Here is a 12,182-nt window from a genome sequence, read left to right on the forward strand (position 1 = left end):
AGAGGGAGCTATCCAAGGAATCATAAGAACAGGAGTGAACAAGGTGATGCCATTTCACGAAGGGGATACCCCGGCCAATAAATGCCATACGATCATTTCATTTCACCATTGATTTTCAATTTGGTACTGGAGAAAGTAATTCGGGAGATGCGAAGAGAATATAAAGTGGTGAAGCTAAATGGAAGAACACAGCTATTGGGATATGCAGACGACACAGAAGACATAGCGGTGTAAGAGGAAGAGTTGGACGAAACCGTACAGGACTCCGGGTAGAATGTCAGTAAGACTGGAATGAGGATTAATATGGAGAAGACTGAAGTGATAGAAGTATCCAGAGAAGCTCCTAATAATGCCCCATTACAGGCAGGAATTGGAATATAACCAGAGAGGAAAAATTTAAGTACTTGGACATCTTGTTCAACAGCTAAAACAAGAAATTAATCAACGTATTGTCAATTTCAGTCTGAAGCAGGTATCGTCATAAAAAATCTGTCAGTTAGGACCAAATTTAAAGCTTATATTCAGTGATGGTACTGTTGTTGTTATATGGGACGTAAACGTTAATCACCACAAAAGAAGGAGGAGCAAGAACCTCAAACTGTGCGACCTGATGAAACAACAGAATATCGTGCAGAAAATGAGAGCGGAGAATAATTCTGGTAGGGCACATAGCCAGGGGGCCAGAAACGTGCGGGCTAAAGCTGTCCTTGTGGGAAAGCCTGATGGAACTCGTTCAATTGGAAGACCAAGGAAGCAGTGGGAGGATGAATTGCAGAAGGACCTTCAGCAGTTCGGTATCCATGAGAACTGGATCCAAAAGTGCACAAGATCCCCATCTATGGAGGAACATCGTAAGATTGGCGCATGAACTTCAGGCTCCGTGATCGCCGATATACGAGTATATGTATACACGTTTGCAAACAGAGTGTATCATCAATCAGTATTAGAGCGTTTTTTGGGGTACGGTACGAGCGCGTGGGCCCCTAGATGAAATCTTTTAAAGATTGCTATGACAGTCAAAAGAACGTAACGGGGTGTGCTACTGAAGTTAACAGGCACCCTCTTCGTGACGCCAACGGATGAATTTGCTAGCCATAATAAGAGTATGCCCATTGGAGCAAGGAATCAGGAAAATAGATGTCTTATATCAATTAAAGGAACGCAACGAAATGCAGCTGCATAGAATAGAGGAAACTGAGACCCAAACAAAGATAGAAGGAAAATATTGCATTTCATATCCATGATAAAATGGACTAAATAATTCTGACACAGAAAGAGGAACTCACAAATTTCTCCGTAACATCAAGCAGAGATCACAACAGATTCACTGTCTTGATGCATTGTCTATAAACAATATGTCTGCAAAAAATCAAAAATCCTCACAGATGGAGTGTCTAATGCGTCTCACTCGAACATTGTGACGACAATTAAATGAACTGATACTGCGCGTCTTGCGCACCCTTTTCTCTTCCGTTCGACAATCAGGGCGGTGTCTGACAACAACCTCATCACGTGACACTAACCATTAAGCTCCGCCTCAGAGGGACCAAGAGGGACCGACAGACCGCAGTCATTCTCAGCTAATGGCGTCATTTGGATCCGATATGGAGTCGCATGGGGTCAGCACCAGCTGTCCGCGCCGTTGTCGGCTTTGCAGGCCTTTGAGTCGCTACTCCCGATCCATGTAACTTCTCCATTGACATCACGAAGCTGAGCAGATCTCGATCAAGTCCTACCACCGAGAAAAAATATCTGGTAGTACCGGAAAATGATGCCTGGCTCTCCGCATGGCAGAGTCAACTAAGCTGACCACTCAGCCACGGAGACGGCAGTCACGTGACACACAGAACTATTATTTTAGCCAGAGTAACAACAGCACTCTCATACCAACGCAGCAGGTTACTCCAATTCTATTCCTCGTGAATGGAATCGTCTATTGTTATCCATTTAATCTAAAGTGATCCAATGTCACGACATTAAACTCAGTTTTGTCAGCAAGACACCTGAAGGTCATCATCAGAACTTTTAGGTAGTGTTTCAAACTGTCAAGCTTACGGTCAGCCGTTTGTTTCTTAAAGCTGGAAGCAGGTTTTCGAATGGACGCAATTTCAGATGACCTTCCCTCACTAACACCTAAGGCTATCGATAGAAATCTAATGCACGATCTACTGGTCAGTATGCTGCAATGGTAATGACTATAATGGGAAGGGATTACTTACATATTATTGTGTTGGTTTGACATGTCTCACTGATGTGAAACTTCTTGCCAAAGCGAATGTTAAATAAAAAGTAGCGTTTGTGCTAAACATACCCGCTGCTCTTTGCTGTACGTGAAGAGGACTTCTGCCTCCTGCCACGTGTTGTTGCCAGTGGGATCTTTGGTACTCCACAGAATACGGTCGAAGCCATCTGGGCTGCCATCCTCGCTGACCGGATGCAAGAGCACTCGCAGCCCGGCTGCGCTCAGACCGTCGATGATGAAGCTGAAATGTTTAATCACTCGTCTTTAGTCGACGTAAAGAGAGTAAAAAGGCTGATGTTTTCCCTACCTCGGGCAAGCGCCAACACCGGTACGCTTGTCGTTAGCTCCTGAGTATGCAGATGATGAATTACAATAGTGTGTCTGCAAGTGCATGAAGAATGTACCTCTGAATTCGATAAACATTATTACAAACAGGGAACTGTCTAGCACGAAGAGACATATTCTGTGACAATACACTCTTGTAAAACACGACCGATTCGCTTGCTGGTTGATAATTTGGGCAAGCACAGGTTTATTTGCATGATTTTCAGACATGAAAACGAGTAGTGAAACTCACCTAAACGAGACACACTTTCCGTCAGCGCCAGTAGATCCCATTATAGGACTCTCGAGAAAAGCGCTTTGTCCTCTCATGTCAGCCATAAGTCCAAGGGCCGACGTCTCGAAGAAAACATATCCACCTGAGTCAACAAAAAGTTACAACTTTAATGGTTTTGTATTTACTGATTGTTTATTATGATATAAAACGCCCCGTTGTTGAGCTAAACAGCCAATAAAATTTTAAGGAGCGAGATGACGTAGTGGATAAAGCAATGTACTCATGTTTCGGAGAAGTGAACTGAAAATCTTCGTCCATCCACTCACACACATTTCCCCTGTGGTTTTCCTCAAGCACTTCCGGAAAAAGTTGGACGATTTCTTGACTACAGAAAATCCCTTCTCCAATTCCCTCTCCAGTTGAGCTCCAAATGTAATGACTCAGTTGTCGATAAGACGTTGAAAGAAAAACCTGCGTAGTTAAAACTAAAACTCTGTTTTCGGAAATTAACAACAAAATTGTTGATTTTTATATTCACTAAATTCGCGTTAAGATCACCGAAGGATTATATATCAAAGATCTGTTTGTTTCGCGCCGATTACTAAAGGATTCCGACAAAATTATTCTTCAAGCCATTGGTTGCTGGACTTTTTCTCCAGAAATAAAATGCTTGGCTTATGCATTTTAAAAGTCTTTGACTGTGGAGCCTGGCTCAGTAAACTTTTGAATTGTTCAGTTGGTTACATTGCGATGAACAGCGTAATCTGGCGTGATCCAAAGAAGAGCAGCGCGTTTCGTCACAGGATTATTTGGTAAGCGTGGTAGCGTTATGAAGATGTTTAGCAAACTCAAGTGGCAGACTCTGCAAGAGAGGCGCTCTGCATCGCGGTGTAGCTTGCTGTCCAGGTTTCGAGAGGGTGCGTTTCTGGGTGAGGTATCAAATATATTGCTTCCCCCTACTTATACCTCCCATGGAGATCACGAATGTAAAATTAGAGAGATTCGAGCGCGCACGGAGGCTTTCCGGCAGTCGTTCTTCGCGCGAACCATACGCGATTGGAACAGGAAAGGGAGGTAATGACAATGGCACGTAAAGTGCCCTCCGCCACACACCGTTGGGCGTCTTGCGGAGTATAAATGTAGATGTAGATTAAATATGCAGTAAAAATTTAGAGTCCAATGAGAAATGTTTTATCTTTGAAAGGTAAATCGAAATACGATCATAAAAACAATTAGCGAATAGTATTTTCGATGGGATTAAATAACTCGTCGTTTTGTAAACAAAATAAAAATTAAAAATGAGTGGCGAAAAATAAATTGTTTATTTTTCTATTTAAATGAGACCACGGATCCCCAGTCTTCAGAACTATTCTGGCTCGAATTATGTGGGAATCACTACGTTCTTCTGAGAACGAAAAACTTCAAAGAATAATTACAGAATGACAGAAGTTAAAGTAAAAGATGTTTCTTATTCTTGGATGTACCAACCAATTACCGCGTGCCAGTGTCAGTTTCTTGTTCGTTGTTCTTTCTTTTTCTTCCAATACTCCCTCATCATTTTTCTTCCTGTCTTCTGATCACTTCATACTAATTTTCTCCACACTCCTACCTTGGAATTCTTCCATATTCAATACTTTTTCGCCTAAACACTTCTCTGTCAGTGGTTTCTTCAGTTTTTATTTTTATTTGTTTTACAAATCCTGTTGCTACTTTGTGGATAGAATTTTTTTCATTTCTTCGTAATTTTCAAACTTCCATAGTTTGTCGTAGGCCTAATGTTTACCTAATGATTAGGCTTGCTAATATTTGGAATTTATCTAAATTATAGCTTAATGCTAAACGTTCGCTTGCATATGAAAATTCTGGCGTCACACTACTGTATTGTAACGCCTTATTTTTAATTTTTAAATAGACTTTTTTCTTGTAACGGTCTGTAATTATAACATATTTTCTTCCCGTTTTGCATATTTTTTTCTCTATAGCAGCTTCTTCCAAACACTTTCCTTTGATTGTCTTCCCGAAATATTTTAGTTTTTAGCCGTCTCGATTTGGCCAGTATCTGTATTCGGAAATTTCGTTGCAGCTGTAATATTCGTTAAGAATTGCCTTTCTTCTGCAGAAATTCTTAAGCTGGTGGTACTGCCTATTTATTCTAATACATTAATTTGCATCATAGCACATGTCACATTGTATGTCAAGTCATCTGCCAATGTGAGACAGTTTCCTTTTTGTTACCTCTTCGCAATAGTATTGGTGAAATCACATATTCATTCAGTTTTTGAATTCTAATTCCCACTATTTTCTCTAGAACACCATGAAATAGATGTGGGGATAGGTCATCACCTTGCCGCACACATGTGTTTATTTCGACTTTCTGAGAAATTTCTTACATAAATTTCATTTTAGGTACTGTGTCTTAACGTTTTTCACTAATTACAATTGGTAATACAGATTTTCATCAAGTTCTCGGATTAGTTTATCTATGGTTTCTCTGCCGCGAGAACAAAGGTCTTTCTGAAATCATCAGACATTGTTTTTATGCCTTTTGAATTCCGTAACATGTAGCGATTGACTGACTTCAGATTAAATATTTGTGCAGGACATTATCTGCTCTTCCTGAAATCATTTTTATATTCACCTAAATGATTATCCAGTGTTGTTTTTACTCTGTTTAGGAAAATCTTGCAAAATTTTTTATATTCAACTGCAAAGCAAAGAAACTCCCTCATTGCCAAACACTTCGTCCAGTCTTCGAGAGACAGAGCACACGAATGAGCTATAAACATGCTGAAGTCGCCTAATGATTTACCACACGACAAAACCAGCATTCCAAACATTGTCTCGACCACATTCCTAATAGTTTGCATCCTCGAAACACAAACACGCCAACATGTTCGAATATATTTACCTCTACAGATTTTTGGGGCCATTGCAATACTCTTGGGTGCCTTTCAGACAGTATTTGCGCGCTGCTTTTATTGTGTACGGTTTGGCAGTAACAGCAGTGCAGCGCCACGAATGAGCTTCCTTCAGTTTTCTTTCTGCCTCTGCATCATACAGCGTCGTTCTTATAATAATAAATGACAATATTTAGACATCACCATATCCTCTAACATTTTTCCATTTGTTGGAACTTATCACAGGCTACGCAGGAATGTGTGTCTTCGTTTCATCCAAGTGACATCCGCAAACACCCTAATATCTGTAGTGATTTCATGTTCATTTTCTTTCACAAATTTTTTGTTAGTAACAACATTTTTGACAGTCCTTATAATGCTCCCTGTAGTTGCTTTAGTGGCAGTTTTTAAAATGTGATTGTTCAAACCTTGCGCTTGTAGTACAGTTTAATTCACACGCTAAACTTATTCCTGCCAGTTATTTTTAATATAGCTATTCCCATTAAATTTTGCGCTTTTACATAGCATTATTACTCAGCTCACAAGTAAAAAACTTCAATTTCAGTTAGCATAAGTGCTTCAGTAACAACAATCCAAGTAACATTGTTGGATCCCAAATACAAAGGAACGTGTAACAATGACTATCAAACTCCCCATCGGCGAGTATGTACACTGCCGTCCACTGAAGTCTGTGCAAGAAATCGAAGATAGAATGAACTGTTGCTGTTATTATACAGACTTCGAACAGTATTATCAATTTCTGGCAAAAGTGAGAGAGGCGCACGACACGCAGTTTCTCAAATTTCATTTCTTTTCAATACTGTTTGCACATAATTACAATGTCTGGCACAAATGCTATTCTTAGATTTTATTGCTGCTAATAATTTTACACTGGAAACTGTCAGACAATTTTCTACAGATACCGGCGTTAATATTGGAGCAGTTTTCTACAAAATCCATTTTTTTGCTTATTTCCACTTACACTCTCCCACCATCATTTTTCACGGACTGCCTAGATATGACGGATGTCCAATAAAAAATATGCTCTATAAAGTAGGCATCTATTTGATTATGAATCATTTGATGTTCACCATATTTTGAGATATATTCTCCTACTGTACTATTTCTACATAAATCATAATCGTATGTTGTGCTAATAGCTATTTGTAAACAACGTTTAAATTACAAAAATTAGTAACGTCAACCTTTTTCACTAGCTGTGCTGGCGTCTGTTGGCGGCCCACCGAGCCAGTTGGAAAGCGTTCCTGCTCCTGTGAACCACTGGGTGGCACTGCCGTTGCGGTTTGCCCAGTCACAGAACAACAAATCGTTGTCCATTCCAAAATCGCAGATTTCTGAAATCAAAAGTCAAACACGTCGCTTTGAGTCACCAAGGAATATAAAAAACACAAGTGTGAGAAGTTATAAAATACATACAACAAAGTGGCAATAACTGAAAAAAATCTTTATACAGAATAATAGAAAAATAATAATCTCTTCCTGAATTAACGCTTCCAAATTTACCGACATTTAGTACTGATAGTGAAGATAAAGATGATGTATGGCATTCTGGCCTCCTCTTCTAGCTCCAAACCTTCGCACTTCCTAATAACTACGTTCGTCTGATCGCCTCCTTTCTTTTCCACTGTCCTTCCTATATCACCATCCATAACACAGATTCCTACACCTTCTATCCCTCCGCTGGTGTGCCCTGAGGTTCCGTCCTCTCCCCTCTTCTCTACCTTCTATATACGGCGGACGTGCCGCCGCCTTCATCCTCCATCCACCTTCTCCAGTACGCCGATGACACTGCCTTCCTTGCCCTCAATCCAACCTGCAACACTCCCAGCACCTTCTCCAATCCCATCTTGACCTGTTCACCACTTGGTGTAACCAGTGGCTGCTCAAGGTCAATCCTTCCAAAACCCAGGCAATCATTGTAGGCAAAACCACCCCTTCCTTCCACCTCCTTGATTTTTATGTCACCATCTATGGTTGTCCTATTCACCTTATCCCCACCCTCAAGTACCTTGGTGTCACCCTTGACCATCGCCTTTCCTGGACCCCCCACTTCTGGACAATCCAAGCCAAGGCACATTCCCAACTCCGCCTCCTCAAACTCCTTTCTGGCCGCACATGGGGTCTGGACCCTTCCACTATCCTCCACACTTATAAATCCCTTATCCGCCCCATCCTCTGCTATGCCCATCCCACCTGGATCTCCACCCCTCCCGCCTACTATAAGTCCCTCCAAATCCTTGAACACCACGCACTCTGCCTTGCCTATCACATCCGTCTCCCATCCCCCACGCGGATCCTATGTGACTTGATTCCCTTCCCGCACCTTTTTTTTTCCTCAAATGGATGCGGATCCTTTACACCTCCTGCAAGCTCGCTCCCCCACACCCGCTTGTCTCTCCCATCCTCGGCCATCCCAGTCTGCTGCCATGTCTGTATTCTTGCATCTCACCTGCTCTCCATCTTCACACCCTCCATACCCTTTCCCAAGATGGCTTCTGCCAACTCCCCCTCCCTGATGATGCCCTTCTCCCATCCATCTACCCCTCCTACCAGCTCTGACTCTCCCCTCCCTTTCCCCCCTTTTCCCCCAGGGCTTCCTCTCTCCCTCCTCACCTTCCTTTTCCCCCTTCCTCTCTCTCACATCTCCCGCTTCCACCCCTCTCCCCGGGCTTCCAAACCTTCCCCTCTCTCCTCCCTCCTGCTCTCCCTTCTTTCTCCCACTGGCTCCAGCCCCCTCCTTCCCACCCTCCTACCTCTCCCTTTGACCCGGAGGCAGTCCCCCCCCCCCCCCTCCTTCGTCAGTGTGAGTGCTTCGCCGATGATCGTCGCCAGTGTTTCCGGGCGTCAGTGTCTCTCCGTTTGTGTACAGTGATTTCATCAGTGTTTTCTACTATGTTCGCGAGTCCACCTGGATGTCTGCGTCTGTTCAACTAGTGCCACCCTTCTTGTACAGTGCCCTCCGTTAAACGACTTATAATTTATTGTGCAGTGTTCCTCATATGTTTACCATGCTTTTTATGTTTTCTCTGTCTTCCGTGTCTATATGTTGTATCTCTTGGCCGAAGAGCGGCGTATGTAGGCCGCTGCCGGCCCGCCAGGTTTGACACCATTACATCGATTAGACGTATTGAGGAAGACTTATCGAGAGTCGACGTTATGGTTGACGTAATGTAATTCCTTGCCATGAAGGCGTCTGGTATGTAGTGTTGCAGGACGAGGGACATTTCATTAGGGGTCCTACGGCTCTCTGGACGCCTGGCAGCGAGAGCACTGCCTGTTAATGGCTAATTCGTATTGGCAAATCCTGTATGTCTGTCTTCGACCCATTGTTTCCAACAACGTACTATAATAACATCTGTATGATGTATATGTTGTACAATGTTTTAAACTTCCAGAAAATAAAAACTTAAGTAAATACCGGAGTACATCTGAGAAAATAACAAAAATTTGTTTCACCTAACCATTGTTTTCTTTAAGAATGACCATCAATAAACTGTAAGGTAGATCTGAGAGAAGCCTGGCACAGTTTAAGTGATATTAGACGCATTGTGTCCAGATAATGGTACTGAAAACTGAACGTAGTTTCAAAATTCATTTCATAGACAGAGTGTTGCAGTAATTAAACTTTCATTGAGAAATAAATACAACTTCTAATGCTGTTTAACCTAATGCAAATCAGTGTTGACGTAATACCGCAACGTTTTAAGTTTCATAGATCAAGAATTATGTACTCTGAAAGTATGGGATACAAATGCTACATTATTACGTCCAGGTCACCTTGAAGTCATTATATAAGGAAAAAAATCATGAAGCGTCTGGTTTTTTTTTTTTCCATCAACCTTCTGTACCATATCTTCAGTGATGACAAGTAATCGACCACTTTACGCTTCATTGTGAACATTATAGTTTGGACATCTTCCAACGCTCTGAGGGATTTTCTTACCATTGCATCGCTCATAGTGTTTATCTTCATTAACTCCTCTAATCTGCCGATGAAGCTGATCAGTTTTACATCTTTTGCACACAGAAAATCCTTGGTGAGGGTTTTATTTAACGGAGGCATTCTAAAAAAGTAGTAGATGGGAACATGGGCAGCTACTCTACACAGGTGAGTGGCGTTCTCCAGGTGGCATCGGCAGCGAATAACATGACGAACAGACATGCCATAGTGGTCAATTTCAGCTCCTTCCGGAAGCCTCGATACTTAACAGTGTAGCTCACTGTAATAGTAGAGAAACTGCAACATGCTGACGGCTTAGATGCAGATAAAATCATTATCCTGACAAACTCGCAGACTGCTCATACGGAATCATGCTTTTAATATTACCAAGAATAGCTTCGTGTAGCAGATTATAGACCTATCGTAGAAGTACAGTACCGTAACGAGAAAATCGCTATTCAGTGGGTAAAGGGGCATCATGGTATCAGGGGCAATGACACTGTCGACACCCTCAGTACGAGTTTCGGTCACCATGGGACGAAAGCTTCCGAACTTGTTCCTTACTCAGACCTTATCTAACATGTGCGGCGGCAGATCAGAGAACCACGGGAAACAATAAGTGGCCGTCCGTGATGCTTCATTGTACCACAGAAAGTTCCTGTTCACCATGTTCCGCCTCCGCTTTGACGACGGACGGTTCCGACTGCACCTCTACAACTGACTGATGCCGCTATGTGCTTGTAGCGCGGAGGAGGACATCGAACGCATGGTTTTCGGCCACCCCCTGCTATACCACGCGAATACCAATTTGCTCCAGCACTTAGCGATTCGCGGACGGCTGCCCACCAACATAAATATACAACGAATGATGTGTCACTATATAAACACATACATAACTTTTTAGCCGCTTAATACATTTTGATTTACTAATATTCTTGTAGCCTAATGTAAATATACTATCATATGCTTGGAATGAGAATCACGATTGCCTGTGTCTACATCTACATCAACATTGATACTCTGCAAATCATTGGCAGAGGGTTCATGGAACCCCCTTCACAATTCTCTATTATTCCAATCTCGTATAGCGTGCTGAAAAAACGAACATCTATATCTTTCCGTGCGAGCTCTGATTTCCTTTATTTTATAATGGTGGTCATTTCTCCCTATGTAGGTTGGCGTCAACAAAATATTCTCGCATTCGGATGAGGAAGTTGGTGATTGGAATTTCGTGAGAAGATTCCTCCGCAACGAAAAACGCCTTTGTTTTAATGATGGCCGCTCGGTGTGGCCGAGCGGTTCTAGGCACATCAGTCTGGAAACGCGCGACCTCTACGGTCGCAGGTTCGAATCCTGCCTCGGGTATGGATGTATGTGATATCCTTAGGTTAGTTAGGTTTAAGTAGTTCTAAGTTCTAGGGGACTGCTGACCTCAGATGTTAAGTCCCATAGTGCTCAGAGCCATTTTTTAAATGATGTCCTTCCCAAATCCTGTATCATTGCAGTGACACTTTCTTCCCTATTTCCCGATAATACAAAACATGCTGCTCTTCTTTGAACTTTTTCGATGTACTCCATCAATCATATCTGGTAAGGATCCCACAGCGCGCAGCAGTGTTCTAAAAGAGGGCGGACAAGCGTAGTGTAGGCAGTCTCGTAAGTAGATTTGTTCCATATTCTAAGGGCCCTGGCAATAAAAAGCAGTCTTTGGTTAGTCTTCCCCACAACATTTTCTATGTGTTCCTTCCAATTTAAGTTGCTCGTAATTGCAATTCCTAAGTATTTAGTTGAATTTGCGGCCTTTAGATTTGACTGATTTATCCTGTAACCGAAGTTTAACGGATTCCTTTTAGCACTCATGTGCATCACTTTACTTTTCTAGTTACTTAGGGTCAATTGCCAATTTTCGCATTATACATATATCTTTCATAAATATTTTTGCAATTTATTTTGTCCTTCTGATGACTTATTGGTCGATAAACGACAGAGTCATCTGCAAACAGCCTAAGACAGCTGCTCAGATTGTTTTCCAAATCGTTTGTGTAGATAAGGAACAGCAAAGGGCCTATAACACTACCTTGGGGAACGCCAGAAATCACTTCCGTTTTACTCGATGCCTTTCGGTCAATTACTACGAACTCTGACCTCTCTGATAGAAAATCACGAGTCCAGTCACATAACTGAGACGATATTCCATAAGCACGCAATTTCACTACAAGCCGCTTGTGTTGTACAGTGTCAAAAGCCTATGGGAAATCCAGAAATACGGAATCGATCTGAAACCCCTTGTCAATAGCACTCAACAGTTCGTGCGAGTAAACAGCTAGTTACGTTTCTCAAGAACGATGTTTTCTAAATCCATGTTAACTGCGTGTCAATAGACCGTTTTCTTAGAGGTAATTCATAATAATCGAACACAATATATGTTCCAAAATCCTGCTGCATATCGACGTTAATGATACGGGACTAATTTAGTTTCCAGTCTTTGGGTACGGATCTTTCGTCGAGCGAACGGTTGTATAT

The 12,182-nt window shown here is 42.0% G+C and overlaps 1 protein-coding gene across 1 annotated transcript in view; it reads right to left on the minus strand.

Annotated features, from left to right (window-relative positions):
• LOC126470115 (MAM and LDL-receptor class A domain-containing protein 1-like) overlaps positions 1 to 12,182 on the minus strand; it is a 336,480-nt gene that overhangs the window by 272,814 nt on the left and 51,484 nt on the right. Inside the window, exons 4-6 of the mRNA XM_050097720.1 lie at positions 6,904 to 7,053; positions 2,820 to 2,943; positions 2,312 to 2,483 (exon numbers count right to left, since the gene is read on the minus strand). Coding sequence (XP_049953677.1) covers positions 2,312 to 2,483; positions 2,820 to 2,943; positions 6,904 to 7,053 — 446 coding nt within the window. The remainder of the gene's footprint in view (positions 1 to 2,311; positions 2,484 to 2,819; positions 2,944 to 6,903; positions 7,054 to 12,182) is intronic.

The sequence above is a fragment of the Schistocerca serialis genome, chromosome 3 (assembly GCF_023864345.2).
Source record: "Schistocerca serialis cubense isolate TAMUIC-IGC-003099 chromosome 3, iqSchSeri2.2, whole genome shotgun sequence".
NCBI lineage: Eukaryota > Metazoa > Arthropoda > Insecta > Orthoptera > Acrididae > Schistocerca > Schistocerca serialis.